Below are 26,339 nucleotides of genomic sequence, written 5' to 3'. Positions count from 1 at the left end.
TCAAGCGATTACAGCTCAATTCAATTAGTTGAGCTGAAAGTTAAAAGTCTTCTGTTAGGACGGAATCCGGGCACCAAAGGGGTCACTTTCTCTCCCTCCGCAGGCAAGAAGTTCCGCTGGTGCTGCGTGTCGGACCGGGAGCAGAGGAAGTGTGCGGACCTGGCCCGGGCTCTGGCGGCGGTGCTGCCCGCGGCGGCTGTGGCCGCTTTCGCCAAGCTGTCCTGTATCCTGGCGCCCAGCACCGCGGACTGCATCGGCAAGATCCAGGTCCGCTGCTCCTGCCTCTCCCCCGCCTGCTCCTGTCTCTCCCCCGTCTCTCCCCCTCCTGCTCCTGTCTCTCCCCCGTCTCTCCCCCTCCTGCTCCTGTCTCTCCCCCGTCTCTCTCCCCCGCCTGCTCCTGTCTCTCCCCCGTCTCTCCCCCTCCTGCTCCTGTCTCTCTCCCTCCTGCTCCTGTCTTTCCCCCGTCTCTCCCCCTCCTGCTCCTGTCTCTCCCCCGTCTCTCCCCCTCCTGCTCCTGTCTCTCTCCCTCCTGCTCCTGTCTCTCCCCTGTCTCTCCCCCTCCTGCTCCCGTCTCTCCCCCTCCTGCTCCTATCTCTCTCCCTCCTGCTCCTGTCTCTCCCCCGTCTCTCCCCCTCCTGCTCCTGTCTCTCTCCCTCCTGCTCCTGTCTCTCCCCCGTCTCTCCCCCTCCTGCTCCTGTCTCTCTCCCGTCTCTCTCCCCCGCCTGCTCCTGTCTCTCCCCCGTCTCTCCCCCTCCTGCTCCTGTCTCTCCCCGTCTCTCCCCCTCCTGCTCCTGCCTCTCCCCCTCCTGCTCCTGTCTCTCCCCCTCCTGCTCCTGTCTCTCTCCCCGCCTGCTCCTGCCTCTCCCCCGGCTGCTCCTGCCTCTCCCCGTCTCTCCCCCTCCTGCTCCTGTCTCTCTCCCTCCTGCTCCTGTCTCTCCCCCCGTCTCTCTCCCTGCCTGCTCCTGCCTCTCCCCGTCTCTCCCCCTCCTGCTCCTGTCTCTCCCCCGTCTCTCCCCCTCCTGCTCCTGTCTCTCTCCCGTCTCTCTCCCTGCCTGCTCCTGCCTCTCCCCGTCTCTCCCCCTCCTGCTCCTGTCTCTCTCCCTGCCTCTCCCCGTCTCTCCCCCTCCTGCTCCTGTCTCTCTCCCTCCTGCTCCTGTCTCTCCCCCTCCTGCTCCTGTCTCTCTCCCCGCCTGCTCCTGCCTCTCCCCCTCCTGCTCCTGTCTCTCCCCCGTCTCTCCCCCTCCTGCTCCCGTCTCTCTCCCTCCTGCTCCTGTCTCTCCCCCCGTCTCTCTCCCTGCCTGCTCCTGCCTCTCCCCGTCTCTCCCCCTCCTGCTCCTGTCTCTCTCCCTCCTGCTCCTGTCTCTCCCCCGTCTCTCTCCCTGCCTCTTCCTGTCTCTCTCCCTCCTGCTCCTGTCTCTCCCCCTCCTGCTCCTGTCTCTCTCCCTCCTGCTCCTGTCTCTCCCCCTCCTGCTCCTGTCTCTCTCCCCGCCTGCTCCCGTCTCTCTCCCTCCTGCTCCTGTCTCTCCCCCGTCTCTCTCCCTGCCTGCTCCTGTCTCTCTCCCTCCTGCTCCTGCCTCTCCCCGTCTCTCCCCCTCCTGCTCCTGTCTCTCTCCCTCCTGCTCCTGTCTCTCCCCCGTCTCTCTCCCTGCCTCTTCCTGTCTCTCCCCCTCCTGCTCCTGTCTCTCCCCCGTCTCTCCCCCTCCTGCTCCTGTCTCTCCCCCGTCTCTCCCCCTCCTGCTCCTGTCTCTCCCCCGTCTCTCCCCCTCCTGCTCCTGTCTCTCTCCCGTCTCTCTCCCCCGCCTGCTCCTGTCTCTCCCCCGTCTCTCCCCCTCCTGCTCCTGTCTCTCCCCCTCCTGCTCCTGTCTCTCCCCCGTCTCTCCCCCTCCTGCTCCTGTCTCTCTCCCTCCTGCTCCTGTCTCTCCCCCGTCTCTCTCCCCGCCTGCTCCTGCCTCTCCCCCGGCTGCTCCTGCCTCTCCCCCTCCTGCTCCTGTCTCTCCCCCATCTCTCCCCCTCCTGCTCCCGTCTCTCCCCCTCCTGCTCCTATCTCTCTCCCTCCTGCTCCTGTCTCTCCCCCGTCTCTCCCCCTCCTGCTCCTGTCTCTCTCCCTCCTGCTCCTGTCTCTCCCCCGTCTCTCCCCCTCCTGCTCCTGTCTCTCTCCCGTCTCTCTCCCCCGCCTGCTCCTGTCTCTCCCCCGTCTCTCCCCCTCCTGCTCCTGTCTCTCCCCCGTCTCTCCCCCTCCTGCTCCTGTCTCTCCCCCTCCTGCTCCTGTCTCTCCCCCTCCTGCTCCTGTCTCTTCCCCTCCTGCTCCTGCCTCTCCCCCGGCTGCTCCTGCCTCTCCCCGTCTCTCCCCCTCCTGCTCCTGTCTCTCTCCCTCCTGCTCCTGTCTCTCCCCCCGTCTCTCTCCCTGCCTGCTCCTGCCTCTCCCCGTCTCTCCCCCTCCTGCTCCTGTCTCTCCCCCGTCTCTCCCCCTCCTGCTCCTGTCTCTCTCCCGTCTCTCTCCCTGCCTGCTCCTGCCTCTCCCCGTCTCTCCCCCTCCTGCTCCTGTCTCTCTCCCTGCCTGCTCCTGCCTCTCCCCGTCTCTCCCCCTCCTGCTCCTGTCTCTCTCCCTCCTGCTCCTGTCTCTCCCCCTCCTGCTCCTGTCTCTCTCCCCGCCTGCTCCTGCCTCTCCCCCTCCTGCTCCTGTCTCTCCCCCGTCTCTCCCCCTCCTGCTCCCGTCTCTCTCCCTCCTGCTCCTGTCTCTCCCCCCGTCTCTCTCCCTGCCTGCTCCTGCCTCTCCCCGTCTCTCCCCCTCCTGCTCCTGTCTCTCTCCCTCCTGCTCCTGTCTCTCCCCCCGTCTCTCTCCCTGCCTGCTCCTGCCTCTCCCCGTCTCTCCCCCTCCTGCTCCTGTCTCTCTCCCTCCTGCTCCTGTCTCTCCCCCGTCTCTCTCCCTGCCTCTTCCTGTCTCTCTCCCTCCTGCTCCTGTCTCTCCCCCTCCTGCTCCTGTCTCTCTCCCTCCTGCTCCTGTCTCTCCCCCTCCTGCTCCTGTCTCTCTCCCCGCCTGCTCCCGTCTCTCTCCCTCCTGCTCCTGTCTCTCCCCCGTCTCTCTCCCTGCCTGCTCCTGTCTCTCTCCCTCCTGCTCCTGTCTCTCCCCCGTCTCTCTCCCTGCCTCTTCCTGTCTCTCCCCCTCCTGCTCCTGTCTCTCTCCCCCTCCTGCTCCTGTCTCTCTCCCCGCCTGCTCCTGCCTCTCCCCCTCCTGCTCCTGTCTCTCCCCCGTCTCTCCCCCTCCTGCTCCCGTCTCTCTCCCTCCTGCTCCTGTCTCTCCCCCCGTCTCTCTCCCTGCCTGCTCCTGCCTCTCCCCGTCTCTCCCCCTCCTGCTCCTGTCTCTCTCCCTCCTGCTCCTGTCTCTCCCCCGTCTCTCTCCCTGCCTCTTCCTGTCTCTCCCCCTCCTGCTCCTGTCTCTCCCCCGTCTCTCCCCCTCCTGCTCCTGTCTCTCCCCCGTCTCTCCCCCTCCTGCTCCTGTCTCTCTCCCCGCCTGCTCCTGCCTCTCCCCCTCCTGCTCCTGTCTCTCTCCCTCCTGCTCCTGTCTCTCCCCCGTCTCTCTCCCTGCCTGCTCCTGTCTCTCTCCCTCCTGCTCCTGTCTCTCCCCCGCCTGCTCCTGCCTCTCCCCCTCCTGCTCCTGTCTCTCTCCCTCCTGCTCCTGTCTCTCCCCCCGTCTCTCTCCCTGCCTGCTCCTGCCTGCTCCTGTCTCTCCCCCTCCTGCTCCTGTCTCTCCCCCTCCTGCTCCTGTCTCTCCCCCGGCTGCTCCTGCCTCTCTCCCCGCCTGCTCCTGCCTCTCCCCGTCTCTCTCCCCCGGCTGCTCCTGTCTCTCCCCCGTCTCTCCCCCTCCTGCTCCTGTCTCTCCCCCGTCTCTCCCCCTCCTGCTCCTGTCTCTCCCCCGCCTGCTCCTGCCTCTCCCCCTCCTGCTCCTGTCTCTCCCCCTCCTGCTCCTGTCTCTCCCCCGTCTCTCCCCCTCCTGCTCCTGTCTCTCCCCCTCCTGCTCCTGTCTCTCCCCCGTCTCTCCCCCTCCTGCTCCTGCCTCTCCCCCGCCTGCTCCTGTCTCTCCCCCGTCTCTCTCCCCCTCCTGCTCCTGTCTCTCCCCCGTCTCTCCCCCTCCTGCTCCTGTCTCTCCCCCGTCTCTCCCCCTCCTGCTCCTGTCTCTCCCCCGTCTCTCTCTCCCTCCTGCTCCTGTCTCTCCCCCGTCTCTCCCCCTCCTGCTCCTGTCTCTCCCCCGTCTCTCTCCCCCTCCTGCTCCTGTCTCTCCCCCGTCTCTCTCCCCCTCCTGCTCCTGTCTCTCCCCCTCCTGCTCCTGTCTCTCCCCCGTCTCTCTCCCCCTCCTGCTCCTGTCTCTCCCCCGTCTCTCCCCCTCCTGCTCCTTTCTCTCCCCCGTCTCTCTCCCTGCCTCTTCCTGTCTCTCTCCCTCCTGCTCCTGTCTCTCCCCCGTCTCTCCCCCTCCTGCTCCTGTCTCTCTCCCTCCTGCTCCTGTCTCTCCCCCCGTCTCTCTCCCTGCCTGCTCCTGCCTTCTCCTGTCTCTCCCCCTCCTGCTCCTGTCTCTCCCCCTCCTGCTCCTGCCTCTCCCCCTCCTGCTCCTGTCTCTCCCCCGTCTCTCCCCCTCCTGCTCCTGTCTCTCTCCCTCCTGCTCCTGTCTCTCCCCCTCCTGCTCCTGTCTCTCCCCCGTCTCTCCCCCTCCTGCTCCTGTCTCTCTCCCCGCCTGCTCCTGTCTCTCCCCCCGTCTCTCTCCCTGCCTGCTCCTGTCTCTCTCCCTCCTGCTCCTGTCTCTCCCCCTCCTGCTCCTGTCTCTCTCCCTCCTGCTCCTGTCTCTCCCCCTCCTGCTCCTGTCTCTCCCCCGTCTCTCCCCCTCCTGCTCCTGTCTCTCTCCCCGCCTGCTCCTGTCTCTCCCCCCGTCTCTCTCCCTGCCTGCTCCTGTCTCTCTCCCTCCTGCTCCTGTCTCTCCCCCTCCTGCTCCTGTCTCTCTCCCTCCTGCTCCTGTCTCTCCCCCTCCTGCTCCTGTCTCTCCCCCGTCTCTCCCCCTCCTGCTCCCGTCTCTCTCCCTCCTGCTCCTGTCTCTCCCCCTCCTGCTCCTGTCTCTCCCCCGTCTCTCCCCCTCCTGCTCCCGTCTCTCTCCCTCCTGCTCCTGTCTCTCCCCCGTCTCTCCCCCTCCTGCTCCTGTCTCTCTCCCCGCCTGCTCCTGCCTCTCCCCCTCCTGCTCCTGTCTCTCTCCCTCCTGCTCCTGTCTCTCCCCCGTCTCTCTCCCTGCCTGCTCCTGTCTCTCTCCCTCCTGCTCCTGTCTCTCCCCCGCCTGCTCCTGCCTCTCCCCCTCCTGCTCCTGTCTCTCTCCCTCCTGCTCCTGTCTCTCCCCCCGTCTCTCTCCCTGCCTGCTCCTGCCTGCTCCTGTCTCTCCCCCTCCTGCTCCTGTCTCTCCCCCTCCTGCTCCTGTCTCTCCCCCGGCTGCTCCTGCCTCTCTCCCCGCCTGCTCCTGCCTCTCCCCGTCTCTCTCCCCCGGCTGCTCCTGTCTCTCCCCCGTCTCTCCCCCTCCTGCTCCTGTCTCTCCCCCGTCTCTCCCCCTCCTGCTCCTGTCTCTCCCCCGCCTGCTCCTGCCTCTCCCCCTCCTGCTCCTGTCTCTCCCCCTCCTGCTCCTGTCTCTCCCCCGTCTCTCCCCCTCCTGCTCCTGTCTCTCCCCCTCCTGCTCCTGTCTCTCCCCCGTCTCTCCCCCTCCTGCTCCTGCCTCTCCCCCGCCTGCTCCTGTCTCTCCCCCGTCTCTCTCCCCCTCCTGCTCCTGTCTCTCCCCCGTCTCTCCCCCTCCTGCTCCTGTCTCTCCCCCGTCTCTCCCCCTCCTGCTCCTGTCTCTCCCCCGTCTCTCTCTCCCTCCTGCTCCTGTCTCTCCCCCGTCTCTCCCCCTCCTGCTCCTGTCTCTCCCCCGTCTCTCTCCCCCTCCTGCTCCTGTCTCTCCCCCGTCTCTCTCCCCCTCCTGCTCCTGTCTCTCCCCCTCCTGCTCCTGTCTCTCCCCCGTCTCTCTCCCCCTCCTGCTCCTGTCTCTCCCCCGTCTCTCCCCCTCCTGCTCCTTTCTCTCCCCCGTCTCTCTCCCTGCCTCTTCCTGTCTCTCTCCCTCCTGCTCCTGTCTCTCCCCCGTCTCTCCCCCTCCTGCTCCTGTCTCTCTCCCTCCTGCTCCTGTCTCTCCCCCCGTCTCTCTCCCTGCCTGCTCCTGCCTTCTCCTGTCTCTCCCCCTCCTGCTCCTGTCTCTCCCCCTCCTGCTCCTGCCTCTCCCCCTCCTGCTCCTGTCTCTCCCCCGTCTCTCCCCCTCCTGCTCCTGTCTCTCTCCCTCCTGCTCCTGTCTCTCCCCCTCCTGCTCCTGTCTCTCCCCCGTCTCTCCCCCTCCTGCTCCTGTCTCTCTCCCCGGCTGCTCCTGCCTCTCCCCGTCTCTCCCCCTCCTGCTCCTGTCTCTCTCCCTCCTGCTCCTGTCTCTCCCCCCGTCTCTCTCCCTGCCTGCTCCTGTCTCTCTCCCTCCTGCTCCTGTCTCTCCCCCTCCTGCTCCTGTCTCTCTCCCCGCCTGCTCCTGCCTCTCCCCCTCCTGCTCCTGTCTCTCCCCCGTCTCTCCCCCTCCTGCTCCCGTCTCTCTCCCTCCTGCTCCTGTCTCTCCCCCCGTCTCTCTCCCTGCCTGCTCCTGCCTGCTCCTGTCTCTCCCCCTCCTGCTCCTGTCTCTCCCCCGTCTCTCCCCCTCCTGCTCCTGTCTCTCCCCCGTCTCTCCCCCTCCTGCTCCTGTCTCTCTCCCTCCTGCTCCTGTCTCTCTCCCTCCTGCTCCTGTCTCTCCCCCGTCTCTCTCCCTGCCTGCTCCTGTCTCTCTCCCTCCTGCTCCTGTCTCTCCCCCGCCTGCTCCTGCCTCTCCCCCTCCTGCTCCTGTCTCTCTCCCTCCTGCTCCTGTCTCTCCCCCCGTCTCTCTCCCTGCCTGCTCCTGCCTGCTCCTGTCTCTCCCCCTCCTGCTCCTGTCTCTCCCCCGGCTGCTCCTGCCTCTCCCCCGGCTGCTCCTGCCTCTCCCCGTCTCTCCCCCTCCTGCTCCTGTCTCTCTCCCTCCTGCTCCTGTCTCTCCCCCGTCTCTCTCCCTGCCTGCTCCTGTCTCTCTCCCTCCTGCTCCTGTCTCTCCCCCTCCTGCTCCTGTCTCTCTCCCCCCGTCTCTCTCCCTGCCTGCTCCTGCCTGCTCCTGTCTCTCCCCCTCCTGCTCCTGTCTCTCCCCCGCCTGCTCCTGTCTCTCCCCCGTCTCTCCCCCTCCTGCTCCTGTCTCTCTCCCTCCTGCTCCTGCCTCTCCCCCGTCTCTCCCCCTCCTGCTCCTGTCTCTCTCCCGTCTCTCCCCCTCCTGCTCCTGTCTCTCTCCCTCCTGCTCCTGTCTCTTCCCCTCCTGCTCCTGTCTCTCCCCCGCCTGCTCCTGCCTCTCCCCCGTCTCTCCCCCTCCTGCTCCTGTCTCTCCCCCACCTGCTCCTGTCTCTCTCCCTCCTGCTCCTGCCTCTCCCCTTCCTGCTCCTGTCTCTCCCCCTCCTGCTCCTGTCTCTCCCCCGCCTGCTCCTGTCTCTCCCCCGCCTGCTCCTGTCTCTCCCCCGTCTCTCCCCCTCCTGCTCCTGTCTCTCTCCCTCCTGCTCCTGCCTCTCCCCCGTCTCTCCCCCTCCTGCTCCTGTCTCTCTCCCGTCTCTCCCCCTCCTGCTCCTGTCTCTCTCCCTCCTGCTCCTGTCTCTTCCCCTCCTGCTCCCGTCTCTCCCCCGGCTGCTCCTGCCTCTCCCCCGTCTCTCCCCCTCCTGCTCCTGTCTCTCTCCCGTCTCTCCCCCTACTGCTCCTGTCTCTCTCCCTCCTGCTCCTGCCTCTCCCCGCCTGCTCCTGTCTCTCCCCCGGCTGCTCCTGCCTCTCCCCCGGCTGCTCCTGTCTCTCCCCCCGTCTCTCTCCCTGCCTGCTCCTGCCTGCTCCTGTCTCTCCCCCTCCTGCTCCTGTCTCTCTCCCTCCTGCTCTTGCCTCTCCCCCTCCTGCTCCTGTCTCTCCCCCATCTCTCTCCCTCCTGCTCCTGCCTCTCCCCCGCCTGCTCCTGTCTCTCCCCCGTCTCTCCCCCTACTGCTCCTGTCTCTCTCCCTCCTGCTCCTGCCTCTCCCCGCCAGCTCCTGTCTCTCCCCCGGCTGCTCCTGCCTCTCCCCCGGCTGCTCCTGTCTCTCCCCCCGTCTCTCTCCCTGCCTGCTCCTGCCTGCTCCTGTCTCTCTCCCTCCTGCTCCTGTCTCTCTCCCTCCTGCTCTTGCCTCTCCCCCTCCTGCTCCTGTCTCTCCCCCATCTCTCTCCCTCCTGCTCCTGTCTCTCCCCCGCCTGCTCCTGCCTCTCCCCCACCTGCTCCTGCCTCTCCCCCATCTCTCCCCCTCCTGCTCCTGTCTCTCTCCCGTCTCTCCCCCTCCTGCTCCTGTCTCTCCCCCGTCTCTCCCCCTCCTGCTCCTGTCTCTCCCCCTCCTGCTCCTGTCTCTCCACCATCTCTTCCCCTCCTGCTCCTGCCTCTCCCCCGCCTGCTCCTGCCTCTCCCCCATCTCTCCCCCGCCTGCTCCTGTCTCTCTCCCCCGCCTGCTCCTGTCTCTCCCCCGTCTCTCCCCCTCCTGCTTCTGCCTGCTCCTGTCTCTCCCCCTCCTGCTCCTGTCTCTTCCCCTCCTGCTTCTGCCTCTCCCCCGGCTGCTCCTGTCTCTTCCCCTCCTGCTCCCGTCTCTCCCCCGCCTGCTCCTGCCTCTCCCCCGTCTCTCCCCCTCCTGCTCCTGTCTCTCCCCCACCTGCTCCTGCCTCTCCCCCTCCTGCTCCTGTCTCTCCCCCTCCTGCTCCTGTCTCTCCCCCTCCTGCTCCTGTCTCTTCCCCTCCTGCTCCTGCCTCTCCCCCGGCTGCTCCTGCCTCTCCCCCGTCTCTCCCCCTCCTGCTCCTGTCTCTCTCCCGTCTCTCCCCCTCCTGCTCCTGTCTCTCTCCCTCCTGCTCCTGCCTCTCCCCCTCCTGCTCCTGCCTCTCCCCCGCCTGCTCCTGTCTCTCCCCCGTCTCTCCCCCTACTGCTCCTGTCACTCTCCCTCCTGCTCCTGCCTCTCCCCCGCCTGCTCCTGTCTCTCCCCCGTCTCTCCCCCTACTGCTCCTGTCTCTCTCCCTCCTGCTCCTGCCTCTCCCCCTCCTGCTCCTGTCTCTCCCCCATCTCTCTCCCTGCCTGCTCCTGTCTCTCTCCCTGTCTCTCCCCCTCCTGCCCCTGTCTCTCCCCCTGCCTGCCCCTGTCTCTCTCCTGCCACTCCTGTCTCTCTCCCCCGCCTGCTCCTGTCTCTCCCCCTGCCTCTCCTGCCTGCTCCTGTCCCCCCCCCCACCTCTCCCGCCTGCTCCTGTCTCTCCCACCTGCTCCTCTCTCCCTGCCTCCCCCGCCTGCTCCCGTCTCTCCCCCGCCTGCTCCTGTCTCTCTCCCTGCCTCTCCTGCCTGCTCCTGTCTCTCCCACCTGCTCCTCTCTCCCTGCCTCTCCCGCCTCTCTCCTGTTCTGGTGCTAACAGGCACTAAACAATCTGGTTTCCAGGCCAACCGCGCAGATGCTGTGACTCTGGATGCGGGAGAAGTCTACACTGCCGCCAAGCAGTTTGGCCTCATTGCTGTTGCCAAGGAGATGTATGAAGATGGTGAGCAGGACCAGGGCCGTGCAGTCCAGCTCATCACGCGGATTCAGGACTGCAGCCAGAAGTCCTCATTCACCACTCTTCCTCTTCCCTCTGTCCGTGGTCCAGGCGGATGTGTCCTGGCGGTGGCTCTGGTCCGAAATTCCAGCCTCAGCATCCGGTCTCTCCAGGGCACTCGGAGCTGTCACTCTGGAGCGCGCTGGACAGCAGGCTGGAGTCTCCCGCTAGGATTCCTGCTCTCCCGGAACTACCTGCCCTGGGCGGAAGAGCAGCCACTCAGCCAGGGTCAGTGTGTCCAGTCTCTCTCTGACCCTCACCCCTGTGTCCAGTCTCTCTGACTCCTGTGCCCAGTCTCTCTGACCCTGACCCCTGTGTCCAGTCTCTCTCTGACCCCTGTGCCCAGTCTGTCTGACCCTGACCCCTGTGTCCAGTCTCTCTCTGACCCTCACCCCTGTGTCCAGTCTGTCTGAGCCTGACCCCTGTGTCCAGTCTCTCTCTGACCCTGACCTCTGTGTCCAGTCTCTCTGACCCCTGTGCCCAGTCTGTCTGACCCTGACCCCTGTGTCCAGTCTCTCTCTGACCCCTGTGCCCAGTCTGTCTGACCCTGACCCCTGTGCCCAGTCTGTCTGACCCTGACCCCTGTGTCCAGTCTCTCTCTGATCCTCACCCCTGTGCCCAGTCTCTCTGACCCCTGTGCCCAGTCTGTCTGACCCTGACCCCTGTGTCCAGTCTCTCTCTGACCCTCACCCCTGTGTCCAGTCTCTCTCTGACCCTCACCCCTGTGTCCAGTCTGTCTGAGCCTGACCCCTGTGTCCAGTCTCTCTCTGACCCTGACCCCTGTGTCCAGTCTGTCTGAGCCTGACCTCTGTGTCCAGTCTCTCTCTGACCCTCACCCCTGTGTCCAGTCTGTCTGAGCCTGACCCCTGTGTCCAGTCTCTCTCTGACCCTGACCTCTGTGTCCAGTCTCTCTAACCCTGACCCCTGTGTCCAGTCTCTCTCTGACCCTGACCCCTGTGTCCAGTCTCTCTGACCCTAACCCCTGTGTCCAGTCTGTCTAACCCTGACCCCTGTGTCCAGTCTCTCTGACCCTGACCCCTGTGTCCAGTCTCTCTGACCCAGACCCACATGCTTGTCCACAGCGGTCAGCTCCTTCTTCAACTCCAGCTGCATCCCAGGAGCCAGTGCCATGGCGCCCAGCCTGTGTGCTCTGTGCCAGGGCAGGAAATCCTACGTCCAGCATCGCAACTCCTTCTGTGAGACGTCAGACAACGAGCCCTTCTACAACACGCAGGGGGCACTCAGGTCAGTCTGCTGGGTCAGGGGGCTGTGGGGTCAGTCTGCTGGGTCAGGGGGCTGTGGGGTCAGTCCTGTTGGATCAGGGGGCTGTGGGGTCAGTCTGGTGGGTCAGGGGGCTGTGGGGTCAGTCCAGCTGGGTCAGGGGGCTGTGGGGTCAGTCAGCTGAGTCAGGGAGCTGTGGGGTCAGTCTGCTGGGTCAGGGGGCTGTGGGGTCAGTCAGCTGGGTCAGGGGGCTGTGGGGTCAGTCTGCTGGGTCAGGGAGCACTCAGGTCAGTCAGCTGAGTCAGGGAGCTGTGGGGTCAGTCCAGCTTGGTCAGGGGGCTGTGGGGTCAGTCAGCTGGGTCAGGGGGCTGTGGGGTCAGTCTGCTGGGTCGGGGGGCTGTGGGGTCAGTCTGGTGGGTCGGGGGGCTGTGGGGTCAGTCTGCTGGGTCAGGGGGCTGTGGGGTCAGTCCAGCTTGGTCAGGGGGCTGTGGGGTCAGTCAGCTGGGTCGGGGGGCTGTGGGGTCAGTCTGCTGGGTCGGGGGGCTGTGGGGTCAGTCTGGTGGGTCGGGGGGCTGTGGGGTCAGTCTGCTGGGTCAGGGGGCTGTGGGGTCAGTCTGCTGGGTCGGGGGGCTGTGGGGTCAGTCCTGTTGGATCAGGGGGATGTGGGGTCAGTCTGGTGGGTCGGGGGGCTGTGGGGTCAGTCAGCTGGGTCAGGGGGCTGTGGGGTCAGTCTGCTGGGTCAGGGGGCTGTGGGGTCAGTCAGCTGGGTCGGGGGGCTGTGGGGTCAGTCAGCTGGGTCAGGGGGCTGTGGGGTCAGTCTGCTGGGTCAGGGAGCACTCAGGTCAGTCAGCTGGGTCGGGGGGCTGTGGGGTCAGTCTGGTGGGTCGAGGGGCTGTGGGGTCAGTCTGCTGGGTCAGGGGGCTGTGGGGTCAGTCTGGTGGGTCGGGGGGCTGTGGGGTCAGTCTGGTGGGTCAGGGGGCTGTGGGGTCAGTCTGGTGGGTCGAGGGGCTGTGGGGTCAGTCAGCTGAGTCAGGGAGCTGTGGGGTCAGTCAGCTGGGTCGGGGGGCTGTGGGGTCAGTCCTGTTGGATCAGGGGGCTGTGGGGTCAGTCTGGTGGGTCGGGGGGCTGTGGGGTCAGTCTGGTGGGTCGGGGGGCTGTGGGGTCAGTCAGCTGAGTCAGGGAGCTGTGGGGTCAGTCTGCTGGGTCAGGGGGCTGTGGGGTCAGTCCTGTTGGATCAGGGGGCTGTGGGGTCAGTCTGGTGGGTCGGGGGGCTGTGGGGTCAGTCTGGTGGTGTACTAGTGTGTCCTGTACCCCAGAGTGCTCTATACTAGTGTGCCCTGTACCCCAGTGTGTCCTGTACCCCAGAGTGCTCTATACCAGTGTGCCCTGTACCCCAGTGTGCCCTGTACCCCAGAGTGCTCTATACCAGTGTGTCCTGTACCCCAGTGTGCCCTGTACCCCAGAGTGCTCTATACTAGTGTGTCCTGTACCCCAGCGTGCCCTGTACCCCAGAGTGCTCTATACTAGTGTGTCCTGTACCCCAGTGTGCCCTGTACCCCAGAGTGCTCTATACCAGTGTGTCCTGTACCCCAGTGTGCCCTGTACCCCAGAGTGCTCTATACCAGTGTGTCCTGTACCCCAGTGTGTCCTGTACCCCAGAGTGCTCTATACTAGTGTGTCTGGTGGGTCGGGGGGCTGTGGGGTCAGTCAGCTGAGTCAGGGAGCTGTGGGGTCAGTCAGCTGGGTCAGGGGGCTGTGGGGTCAGTCTGCTGGGTCAGGGGGCTGTGGGGTCAGTCTGGTGGGTCGGGGGGCTGTGGGGTCAGTCAGCTGAGTCAGGGAGCTGTGGGGTCAGTCTGCTGGGTCAGGGGGCTGTGGGGTCAGTCCTGTTGGATCAGGGGGCTGTGGGGTCAGTCTGCTGGGTCGGGGAGCTGTGGGGTCAGTCTGGTGGGTCGGGGGGCTGTGGGGTCAGTCTGGTGGGTCAGGGAGCTGTGGGGTCAGTCAGCTGAGTCAGGGAGCTGTGGGGTCAGTCTGCTGGGTCAGGGGGCGCTCAGGTCAGTCTGCTGGGTCAGGGGGCACTCAGGTCAGTCAGCTGGGTCAGGGGGCACTCAGGTCAGTCAGCTGGGTCAGGGGGCTGTGGGGTCAGTCTGCTGGGTCGGGGGGCTGTGGGGTCAGTCAGCTGGGTCAGGGGGCTGTGGGGTCAGTCTGCTGGGTCGGGGGGCTGTGGGGTCAGTCCTGCTGGGTCGGGGGGCTGTGGGGTCAGTCCTGTTGGATCAGGGGGCTGTGGGGTCAGTCCTGTTGGGTCGGGGGGCTGTGGGGTCAGTCAGCTGGGTCAGGGGGCTGTGGGGTCAGTCAGCTGGGTCAGGGGGCTGTGGGGTCAGTCTGCTGGGTCGGGGAGCTGTGGGGTCAGTCTGCTGGGTCAGGGGGCTGTGGGGTCAGTCTGGTGGGTCGGGGGGCTGTGGGGTCAGTCTGGTGGGTCGGGGGGCTGTGGGGTCAGTCAGCTGAGTCGGGGGGCTGTGGGGTCAGTCTGCTGGGTCAGGGGGCTGTGGGGTCAGTCTGGTGGGTCAGGGGGCTGTGGGGTCAGTCTGCTGGGTCAGGGGGCTGTGGGGTCAGTCTGGTGGGTCAGGGGGCTGTGGGGTCAGTCTGCTGGGTCAGGGGGCTGTGGGGTCAGTCTGGTGGGTCGGGGGGCTGTGGGGTCAGTCAGCTGAGTCAGGGAGCTGTGGGGTCAGTCAGCTGGGTCAGGGGGCTGTGGGGTCAGTCTGCTGGGTCAGGGGGCTGTGGGGTCAGTCTGCTGGGTCAGGGGGCTGTGGGGTCAGTCTGGTGGGTCGGGGGGCTGTGGGGTCAGTCTGGTGGGTCGGGGGGCTGTGGGGTCAGTCAGCTGAGTCAGGGAGCTGTGGGGTCAGTCTGCTGGGTCAGGGGGCTGTGGGGTCAGTCCTGTTGGATCAGGGGGCTGTGGGGTCAGTCTGGTGGGTCGGGGGGCTGTGGGGTCAGTCTGGTGGGTCGGGGGGCTGTGGGGTCAGTCTGGTGGGTCAGGGAGCTGTGGGGTCAGTCTGCTGGGTCAGGGGGCGCTCAGGTCAGTCTGCTGGGTCAGGGGGCACTCAGGTCAGTCAGCTGGGTCAGGGGGCTGTGGGGTCAGTCTGCTGGGTCGGGGGGCTGTGGGGTCAGTCAGCTGGGTCAGGGGGCTGTTGGGTCAGTCTGCTGGGTCGGGGGGCTGTGGGGTCAGTCCTGCTGGGTCGGGGGGCTGTGGGGTCAGTCCTGTTGGATCAGGGGGCTGTGGGGTCAGTCCTGTTGGGTCGGGGGGCTGTGGGGTCAGTCAGCTGGGTCAGGGGGCTGTGGGGTCAGTCTGCTGGGTCGGGGAGCTGTGGGGTCAGTCAGCTGAGTCAGGGAGCTGTGGGGTCAGTCTGCTGGGTCAGGGGGCTGTGGGGTCAGTCTGCTGGGTCAGGGGGCTGTGGGGTCAGTCCTGTTGGATCAGGGGGCTGTGGGGTCAGTCTGCTGGGTCAGGGGGCTGTGGGGTCAGTCAGCTGGGTCGGGGGGCTGTGGGGTCAGTCCTGTTGGGTCGGGGGGCTGTGGGGTCAGTCAGCTGGGTCAGGGGGCTGTGGGGTCAGTCTGGTGGGTCAGGGGGCTGTGGGGTCAGTCTGCTGGGTCAGCAGAGCCCAGTGGCTGCAGGAGGCTTCAGGCTCTCAGGCTGCAGGGCTGAAGGATGGGTGTCGTGCTGCAGCAGGACGCCAGACCAGCCCAGGCCGAGCAGCATGCGGATCTCGCAGGACAGGGGGTGGGCTCTCTCGCTGACCGCCGCGTCGTCTTCCCAGGTGTCTGAGAAGTGGGACGGGGGATGTGGCGTTCCTGGACCACATGGCCATCTCCTACATAGACGGTGAGGGGTCTCCGGCCGTGGCTTGACCGCGGCTCGCCCGCGCGCTCGGCCCGAGCCCCGCCTGACGCTCCCTCCCCGTCCCAGAGTCGGAGCGCGGGGCGTACCGGCTGCTGTGCACAGACGGGTCCGTGGCGCCGCTCGGCGAGGTCCGGCGCTGCAGTCTGGGCCGCGGGCCGGGGAGCGCCGTGGTGACGCGGACCAACTACCGCCGGGTGGCGCGCAAGTTCCTCACGGCCGCGCAGGTACGCTGAGCCGCGACGGGGCCGCCGGGGGGCCTGCAGCTCGGGTGGCTGACGGGTCGGGAGAGCGGTAAGGTGGACCAGCACTCTGCCAGCTAGGCCAGGCCCACTCTGAGCCTCTTGTCTGTTCAATTCAGACATCGATGGGCAGTGTGACCAGCACCCTGGACACGTTGTTCAGCCAATTGTATTCCACTGAGACCTGACAGCCTGACAAATGTGTACTAGTACTAGTGTGTCCTGTACCCCAGAGTGCTCTATACTAGTGTGTCCTGTACCCCAGTGTGCTCTATACTAGTGTGTCCTGTACCCCAGAGTGCTCTATACTAGTGTGTCCTGTACCCCAGTGTGCTCTATACTAGTGTGTCCTGTACCCCAGAGTGCTCTATACTAGTGTGCCCTGTACCCCAGAGTGCTCTATACTAGTGTGTCCTGTACCCCAGAGTGCTCTATACTAGTGTGTCCTGTACCCCAGTGTGCTCTATACCAGTGTGCCCTGTACCCCAGTGTGCCCTGTACCCCAGAGTGCTCTATACTAGTGTGCCCTGTACCCCAGAGTGCTCTATACTAGTGTGCCCTGTACCCCAGCGTGCCCTGTACCCCAGAGTGCTCTATACTAGTGTGTCCTGTACCCCAGAGTGCTCTATACTAGTGTGCCCTGTACCCCAGAGTGCCCTGTACCCCAGAGTGCTCTATACTAGTGTGTCCTGTACCCCAGAGTGCTCTATACTAGTGTGCCCTGTACCCCAGAGTGCTCTATACTAGTGTGCCCTGTACCCCAGAGTGCCCTGTACCCCAGTGTGCCCTGTACCCCAGAGTGCTCTATATTAGTGTGTCCTGTACCCCAGTGTGCCCTGTACCCCAGAGTGCTCTATACTAGTGTGCCCTGTACCCCAGAGTGCTCTATACTAGTGTGCCCTGTACCCCAGCGTGCCCTGTACCCCAGTGTGCCCTGTACCCCAGTGTGCTCTATACTAGTGTGTCCTGTACCCCAGTGTGCTCTATATTAGTGTGCCCTGTACCCCAGAGTGCTCTATACTAGTGTGCCCTGTACCCCAGCGTGCCCTGTACCCCAGAGTGCTCTATACTAGTGTGCCCTGTACCCCAGTGTGCCCTGTACCCCAGTGTGCTCTATACTAGTGTGTCCTGTACCCCAGTGTGCTCTGTACCCCAGAGTGCTCTATACTAGTGTGTCCTGTACCCCAGTGTGCCCTGTACCCCAGTGTGCCCTGTACCCCAGTGTGCTCTATACTAGTGTGCCCTGTACCCCAGAGTGCTCTATATTAGTGTGTCCTGTACCCCAGTGTGCCCTGTACCCCAGTGTGCCCTGTACCCCAGTGTGCTCTATACTAGTGTGCCCTGTACCCCAGCGTGCCCTGTACCCCAGTGTGCCCTGTACCCCAGAGTGCTCTATACTAGTGTGCCCTGTACCCCAGAGTGCTCTATATTAGTGTGTCCTGTACCCCAGTGTGCCCTGTACCCCAGTGTGCCCTGTACCCCAGTGTGCTCTATACTAGTGTGCCCTGTACCCCAGCGTGCCCTGTACCCCAGAGGGCTCTATACCAGTGTGTCCTGTACCCCAGTGTGCCCTGTACCCCAGTGTGCCCTGTACCCCAGAGTGCTCTATACTAGCATGCCCTGTACCCCAGTGTGCCCTGTACCCCAGAGTGCTCTATACTAGCATGCCCTGTACCCCAGTGTGCCCTGTACCCCAGAGTATTCTATACTAGCATGCCCGACAACCTGACAAGTGTTGTAAATACTGAACCCAGCAATACAGGGATGAGCTCAGGATGATCTCAGCACAGCTTTAAAGACTAGAAGCTGGTTTAAATTCAGACAGTGAGCAGCTGGTTTAGCTTGCTAAGAGTCACGTTAGAATGAAAACCTGCAGACACTCTGGCCCTCCAGGACCGGAGTTCAGCTCCCCTTGGGACACGTGATGTTCTGAGTCTATGGAGCACAACTCCAGTCCTGCAGGGCCGCTGTGTCTCCGGGTTTTCATTCCAGCTCACCTCTTAGTGACCTCATTGAGCTGATCATCTTCATTACTGCGGCTGTTTAAGAGAGATCAGATCACTTTATTGGCCCTATACAATTTCTTGTATTAGGAATTTGTCTTTTCACAGACCCCAGCTTCCTCTCCATGAGACACACAGACAGGGAGAGAAGCTGGGGGTCAGAGTGCAGGATCAGCCATTTATACGGTGCCCCTGGAGCAGTTGGGGTTAAGGCCCTTGCTCAGGGGCCCAACAGAGTAGGATTCCTCTGCTGGCCGCGGGATACAAACCGGCAACCTCCCGGCCACAGGCCCAGATCCTGAGCCACAGAGCCACCACTCCACCCCAAACCAGAGGTCAAACACTCTCCTATGATCTTCAGCTGATGATGATTTACAGAGACATAGAAAACCTGGTTTGCATTGAGGATTGTGGACATGTGTTCTGCAGTCTGCTTGGGCTAGGAGGATGGGTCTCCAGCTCACTGCACCAGCGCCCCCTGTCTGTGGTGGGATGCGATGTCAGGTCCAGCTTCCCAAAGGCACACACAAAGACTAGTTCAGCGCTGACAGATAGAAGGGGGACACAGCTGTCGAGCTGGAGGAATGCGTGCGAACTCCACACAGACAGCAGCGCAGGGCCAGACTGAGCCCAGGGCCCCCCAGGTGCGAGGATGGGTCATCAAGGGCGAGCCGTTCTGCCCGGCAGGTGCTGTTCGGCCACAGGGGCCGGGAGAGGAGGCGGTTCCAGCTGTTCGAGTCGCGCGCGTACGGCGCCGCGGACCTGCTCTTCCACGACGCCACGGAGAGGCTGCAGGTGCTGCCGGAGAACACGGAGGTCAGCCGGGTGCTGGGCCTGGACTACATGGCTCTGCTGAAGGGGCTGGGACACGAAGGTAGGACAGCACGCAGCTCGGGGTCCCCGCCGGGCCCCGGGGGCCGTCTGGACCGCTGTGGTCATCACCTGGGCCTCACGGACACCCTACAACCTGGACTTCCACAGCGCAGGCTTTCAGGATCTGAGCATCTGAGCCGAACGGACCCAGGCATGCCCTGTACCCCAGTGAGCCCTGTACCCCAGTGTGCCCTGTACCCCAGACTGCTCTATACTAGTGTGCCCTGTACCCCAGCGTGCTCTATACTAGTGTGCCCTGTACCCCAGCGTGCCCTGTACCCCAGACTGCTCTATACTAGTGTGCCCTGTACCCCAGCATGCTCTAAACTAGTGTGCCCTGTACCCCAGCGTGCCCTGTACCCCAGACTACTCTATACTAGTGTGCCCTGTACCCCAGCGTGCCCTGTACCCCAGACTCCTCTATACTAGTGTGCCCTGTACCCCAGACTGCTCTATACTAGTGTGCCCTGTACCCCAGCGTGCTCTATACTAGTATGCCCTGTACCCCAGTGTGCCCTGTACCCCAGACTACTCTATACTAGTGTGCCCTGTACCCCAGCGTGCTCTAAACTAGTGTGCCCTGTACCCCAGCGTGCCCTGTACCCCAGACTACTCTATACTAGTGTGCCCTGTACCCCAGCGTGCCCTGTTCCCCAGACTACTCTATACTAGTGTGCCCTGTACCCCAGCATGCTCTATACTAGTGTGCCCTGTACCCCAGCGTGCCCTGTACCCCAGAGTGCTCTATACTAGCGTGCCCTGTACCCCAGACTGCTCTATACTAGTGTGTCCTGTACCCCAGAGTGTTATATACTAGTTTGTCCTGTACCCCAGAGTGTTCTATACTAGCATGCTCTGTACCCCAGTGTGCCCTATACTTGCGTGCCCTGTACCCCGGTGTGCTCTATACTTGCGTGTTCTATACCCCAGTGTGCCCTGTACCCCACCCTTCATGTAGATTTGAGTGACAAGGATGATGCAGGAACAAGGCAATTTAGCATTTTTTGTGGCAGTTTTTTAGTCGACTGTGCTTTTTAGAGCCATGGGTGAGAAGCTCGGTGCTGAGGTGCCAAGGTGCTGCAAAGCATCTAGATTATGTGTTTGTGTCCGAAGAGGTGAAGGCAGGAGGAGCCTCTGTTCTGCTGGTCTGGTTCTCCGATCATGACAAGGTAGAGGTCGTACTGCTCCCGCTGCTGCTGAAAGGTCTTTACACAGGCGCTGCGTTTACAGGTTGGCACCCTGGCCAGTGGCCGAGAGCAGAGACCCACAGCCTGTTGCAAAATACCAGAACACTTGTAAGAAATGATGTCACACAGCAGTGTTCAGCAGCCCTGAGCCGGTGTCTCTGCGCAGGCAGCTCCCTGGAGGACAGCGTGGTGCGCTGGTGCTGCATCAGCGCCGCGGAGCAGCAGAAGTGCGAGCAGTGGGCTCTGAGCATCAGGTCTGACCCGCTGGTGTGCGTGCGTGTCGCCTCCATGAGACAGTGCGTGGAGAAGATCAAGGCAAGGGCGCACACTCGGTACCCCCACTGTACCCCCATTCTGTACCCCGATTCTTTATCCCTACACTCTTTACTCCCACACTCTGTACCACTCTGTAATCCCACTGTACCCCCACTGTACCCACATTCTGTACCCCGATTCTTTATCCCTACACTCTTTACCACTCTTTAACCCCACTGTACCCCCACTGTATCCCCACTCTGTACCCACACACTGTGCCCACTCTTGGCCCCCCACTGTACCCCCACACTATACCCACACACTCTGTACCCACACACACTGTACCACTCTGTACCCCCACACTCTATACTCCACACTGTACCCCCACACACAGTACCCATAAACTCTGTACCCACACTGTACCAACTCTGTACCCCCACGCACTGTACCCCAACTCTGTACCTTCACGCACTGTACCCCCACACACTGTACCTCCACACACAGTACCCCCCCCACACACTATACCCACCCTGTACCTCTACACACAGTACCCCCCCCCACACACTATACCCACCCTGTACCTCTACACACAGTACCCCCCCCACACACTATACCCACCCTGTACCTCTACACACAGTACCCCCCCCCACACACTATACCCACCCTGTACCTCCACACACAGTACCCCCCCCACACACTATACCCACCCTGTACCTCCACACACAGTACCCCCCCCACACACACTGTACCCACCCTGTACCTCTACACACAGTACCCCCCCCACACACTATACCCACCCTGTACCTCTACACACAGTACCCCCCCCACACACACTGTACCCACCCTGTACCTCTACACACAGTACCCCCCCCACACACTATACCCACCCTGTACCTCTACACACAGTACCCCCCCCACACACTATACCCACCCTGTACCTCTACACACAGTACCCCCCCCCACACACTATACCCACCCTGTACCTCTACACACAGTACCCCCCCCCACACACTATACCCACCCTGTACCTCTACACACAGTACCCCCCCCACACACTATACCCACCCTGTACCTCTACACACAGTACCCCCCCCACACACTGTACCCACCCTGTACCTCCACACACAGTACCCCCCCCCACACACTGTACCCACCCTGTACCTCTACACACAGTACCCCCCCCCACACACTATACCCACCCTGTACCTCTACACACAGTACCCCCCCCCCACACACTATACCCACCCTGTACCTCTACACACAGTACCCCCCCCACACACTATACCCACCCTGTACCTCTACACACAGTACCCCCCCACACACTGTACCCACCCTGTACCTCTACACACAGTACCCCCCCACACACTATACCCACCCTGTACCTCTACACACAGTACCCCCCCCCACACACTGTACCCACCCTGTACCTCTACACACAGTACCCCCCCCCACACACTATACCCACCCTGTACCTCTACACACAGTACCCCCCCACACACTATACCCACCCTGTACCTCTACACACAGTACCCCCCCCCACACACTATACCCACCCTGTACCTCTACACACAGTACCCCCCCCACACACTATACCCACCCTGTACCTCTACACACAGTACCCCCACACACTATACCCACCCTGTACCTCCACACACAGTACCCCCCCCCCACACACTATACCCACCCTGTACCTCTACACACAGTACCGCCCCCCACACACTATACCCACCCTGTACCTCCACACACAGTACCCCCCCACACACTATACCCACCCTGTACCTCTACACACAGTACCCCCCCCACACACTATACCCACCCTGTACCTCTACACACAGTACCCCCCCCCCACACACTGTACCCACCCTGTACCTCTACACACAGTACCCCCCCCACACACTATACCCACCCTGTACCTCTACACACAGTACCCCCACACACTATACCCACCCTGTACCTCTACACACAGTACCCCCCCCCCACACACTATACCCACCCTGTACCTCTACACACAGTACCCCCCCCACAAACTATACCCACCCTGTACCTCTACACACAGTACCCCCACACACTATACCCACCCTGTACCTCCACACACAGTACCCCCCCCACACACTGTACCCACCCTGTACCTCCACACACAGTACCCCCCCCACACACTATACCCACCCTGTACCTCCACACACAGTACCCCCCCCACACACTATACCCACCCTGTACCTCCACACACAGTACCCCCCCCCCACACACTATACCCACCCTGTACCTCTACACACAGTACCCCCCCCACACACTATACCCACCCTGTACCTCTACACACAGTACCCCCACACACTATAACCCACCCTGTACCTCCACACACAGTACCCCCCCCACACACTGTACCCACCCTGTACCTCTACACACAGTACCCCCCCCACACACTATACCCACCCTGTACCTCTACACACAGTACCCCCCCCACACACTATACCCACCCTGTACCTCTACACACAGTACCCCCCCCACACACTATACCCACCCTGTACCTCCACACACAGTACCCCCACACACTATACCCACCCTGTACCTCCACACACAGTACCCCCCCCACACACTATACCCACCCTGTACCTCCACACACAGTACCCCCCCCCACACACTATACCCACCCTGTACCTCTACACACAGTACCCCCCCCCACACACTATACCCACCCTGTACCTCTACACACAGTACCCCCCCCCACACACTATACCCACCCTGTACCTCCACACACAGTACCCCCCCCCACACACTATACCCACCCTGTACCTCTACACACAGTACCCCCCCCCACACACTATACCCACCCTGTACCTCTACACACAGTACCCCCCCCACACACTATACCCACCCTGTACCTCTACACACAGTACCCCCCCCACACACTATACCCACCCTGTACCTCTACACACAGTACCCCCCCCACACACTATACCCACCCTGTACCTCCACACACAGTACCCCCCCCACACACTATACCCACCCTGTACCTCTACACACAGTACCCCCCCACACACTATACCCACCCTGTACCTCTACACACAGTACCCCCCCCACACACTATACCCACCCTGTACGTCTACACACAGTACCCCCCCCACACACTATACCCACCCTGTACCTCTACACACAGTACCCCCCCCACACACTATACCCACCCTGTACCTCTACACACAGTACCCCCCCCACACACTGTACCCACCCTGTACCTCTACACACAGTACCCCCCCCACACACTGTACCCACCCTGTACCTCTACACACAGTACCCCCCCACACACACTATACCCACCCTGTACCTCTACACACAGTACCCCCCCCACACACTATACCCACCCTGTACCTCTACACACAGTACCCCCCCCACACACTATACCCACCCTGTACCTCTACACACAGTACCCCCCCCCACACACTATACCCACCCTGTACCTCTACACACAGTACCCCCCCCCACACACTATACCCACCCTGTACCTCTACACACAGTACCCCCCCCACACACTATACCCACCCTGTACCTCTACACACAGTACCCCCCCCACACACTGTACCCACCCTGTACCTCTACACACAGTACCCCCCCCCACACTATACCCACCCTGTACCTCTACACACAGTACCCCCCCACACACACTATACCCACCCTGTACCTCTACACACAGTACCCCCCCCACACACTATACCCACCCTGTACCTCTACACACAGTACCCCCACACACTGTACCCACCCTGTACCTCTACACACAGTACCCCCCCCCACACACTATACCCACCCTGTACCTCTACACACAGTACCCCCCCCACACACTATACCCACCCTGTACCTCTACACACAGTACCCCCACACACTATACCCACCCTGTACCTCCACACACAGTACCCCCCCCACACACTGTACCCACCCTGTACCTCTACACACAGTACCCCCCCCACACACTATACCCACCCTGTACCTCTACACACAGTACCCCCCCCACACACTATACCCACCCTGTACCTCTACACACAGTACCCCCACACACTATACCCACCCTGTACCTCCACACACAGTACCCCCCCCCACACTATACCCACCCTGTACCTCCACACACAGTACCTCCCCCCCCACACACTATACCCACCCTGTACCTCTACACACAGTACCCCCCCCACACACTATACCCACCCTGTACCTCTACACACTGTACCCCCCCCACACACTATACCCACCCTGTACCTCTACACACAGTACCCCCCCCCACACACTATACCCACCCTGTACCTCTACACACAGTACCCCCCCCACACACTATACCCACCCTGTACCTCCACACACAGTACCTCCCCCCCCACACACTATACCCACCCTGTACCTCTACACACTGTACCCCCCCCCACACACTATACCCACCCTGTACCTCCACACACAGTACCCCCCCCACACACTATACCCACCCTGTACCTCTACACACAGTACCCCCCCCCCCACACACTATACCCACCCTGTACCTCTACACACAGTACCCCCCCCACACACTGTACCCACCCTGTACCTCTACACACAGTACCCCCCCCACACACTGTACCCACCCTGTACCTCTACACACAGTACCCCCCCCACACACTATACCCACCCTGTACCTCCACACACAGTACCCCCCCCCACACACTATACCCACCCTGTACCTCTACACACAGTACCCCCCCCACACACTGTACCCACCCTGTACCTCTACACACAGTACCCCCCCCACACACTGTACCCACCCTGTACCTCTACACACAGTACCCCCCCCACACACTATACCCACCCTGTACCTCCACACACAGTACCCCCCCCCACACACTATACCCACCCTGTACCTCCACACACAGTACCCCCCCCCACACACTATACCCACCCTGTACCTCCACACACAGTACCCCCCCCACACACTATACCCACCCTGTACCTCTACACACAGTACCCCCACACACTATACCCACCCTGTACCTCTACACACAGTACCCCCCCCACACACTATACCCACCCTGTACCTCTACACACAGTACCCCCCCCCACACACTATACCCACCCTGTACCTCTACACACAGTACCCCCACACACTGTACCCACCCTGTACCTCTACACACAGTACCCCCCCCCACACACTATACCCACCCTGTACCTCTACACACAGTACCCCCACACACTATACCCACCCTGTACCTCTACACACAGTACCCCCCCCACACACTATACCCACCCTGTACCTCCACACACAGTACCCCCCCCACACACTATACCCACCCTGTACCTCTACACACAGTACCCCCCCCCACACACTGTACCCACCCTGTACCTCCACACACAGTACCCCCCCCCACACACTATACCCACCCTGTACCTCTACACACAGTACCCCCCCCCACACACTATACCCACCCTGTACCTCCACACACAGTACCCCCCCCACACACTATACCCACCCTGTACCTCTACACACAGTACCCCCCCCACACACTATACCCACCCTGTACCTCTACACACAGTACCCCCCCCCACACACTATACCCACCCTGTACCTCTACACACAGTACCCCCACACACTATACCCACCCTGTACCTCCACACACAGTACCCCCCCCACACACTATACCCACCCTGTACCTCTACACACAGTACCCCCCCCCACACACTATACCCACCCTGTACCTCTACACACAGTACCCCCACACACTATACCCACCCTGTACCTCCACACACAGTACCCCCCCCCCACACACTATACCCACCCTGTACCTCTACACACAGTACCCCCACACACACTATACCCACCCTGTACCTCTACACACAGTACCCCCCCCACACACTATACCCACCCTGTACCTCTACACACAGTACCCCCCCCACACACTGTACCCACCCTGTACCTCTACACACAGTACCCCCCCACACACACTATACCCACCCTGTACCTCTACACACAGTACCCCCCCACACACTATACCCACCCTGTACCTCCACACACAGTACCCCCCCCCACACACTATACCCACCCTGTACCTCTACACACAGTACCCCCCCCCACACACTATACCCACCCTGTACCTCTACACACAGTACCCCCCCCCACACACTATACCCACCCTGTACCTCTACACACAGTACCCCCACACACTGTACCCACCCTGTACCTCTACACACAGTACCCCCCCCCACACACTATACCCACCCTGTACCTCTACACACAGTACCCCCACACACTATACCCACCCTGTACCTCTACACACAGTACCCCCCCCACACACTATACCCACCCTGTACCTCCACACACAGTACCCCCCCCACACACTATACCCACCCTGTACCTCTACACACAGTACCCCCCCCCACACACTGTACCCACCCTGTACCTCCACACACAGTACCCCCCCCCACACACTATACCCACCCTGTACCTCTACACACAGTACCCCCCCCCACACACTATACCCACCCTGTACCTCCACACACAGTACCCCCCCCACACACTATACCCACCCTGTACCTCTACACACAGTACCCCCCCCACACACTATACCCACCCTGTACCTCTACACACAGTACCCCCACACACTATACCCACCCTGTACCTCCACACACAGTACCCCCCCCCCACACACTATACCCACCCTGTACCTCTACACACAGTACCCCCACACACACTATACCCACCCTGTACCTCTACACACAGTACCCCCCCCACACACTATACCCACCCTGTACCTCTACACACAGTACCCCCCCCACACACTGTACCCACCCTGTACCTCTACACACAGTACCCCCCCCACACACTATACCCACCCTGTACCTCCACACACAGTACCCCCCCACACACACTATACCCACCCTGTACCTCTACACACAGTACCCCCCCACACACTATACCCACCCTGTACCTCTACACACAGTACCCCCCCCACACACTATACCC

General features: G+C 62.5%; 1 protein-coding gene across 2 annotated transcripts in view; it reads left to right on the top strand.

Moving 5' to 3' along the window:
* The window catches only part of sxph (saxiphilin), a 180,856-nt gene that overhangs the window by 1,859 nt on the left and 152,658 nt on the right, over nucleotides 1–26,339 (top strand). For both annotated transcript variants that reach the window (XM_088618662.1, XM_088618663.1), the window contains exons 3-10: nucleotides 104–267; nucleotides 9,558–9,657; nucleotides 9,763–9,939; nucleotides 10,794–10,956; nucleotides 14,739–14,803; nucleotides 14,888–15,045; nucleotides 17,751–17,937; nucleotides 19,290–19,438. In XM_088618662.1, coding sequence (XP_088474788.1) covers nucleotides 104–267; nucleotides 9,558–9,657; nucleotides 9,763–9,939; nucleotides 10,794–10,956; nucleotides 14,739–14,803; nucleotides 14,888–15,045; nucleotides 17,751–17,937; nucleotides 19,290–19,438 — 1,163 coding nt within the window. The remainder of the gene's footprint in view (nucleotides 1–103; nucleotides 268–9,557; nucleotides 9,658–9,762; nucleotides 9,940–10,793; nucleotides 10,957–14,738; nucleotides 14,804–14,887; nucleotides 15,046–17,750; nucleotides 17,938–19,289; nucleotides 19,439–26,339) is intronic.

The sequence above is a fragment of the Lepisosteus platostomus genome, chromosome 24 (assembly GCF_059453375.1).
Source record: "Lepisosteus platostomus isolate fLepPlt1 chromosome 24, fLepPlt1.hap1, whole genome shotgun sequence".
Taxonomy (NCBI): domain Eukaryota; kingdom Metazoa; phylum Chordata; class Actinopteri; order Semionotiformes; family Lepisosteidae; genus Lepisosteus; species Lepisosteus platostomus.
The sequence above is the reverse complement of the archived record's forward strand: the minus strand, read 5'-3'. Positions and strand labels throughout refer to the sequence as shown.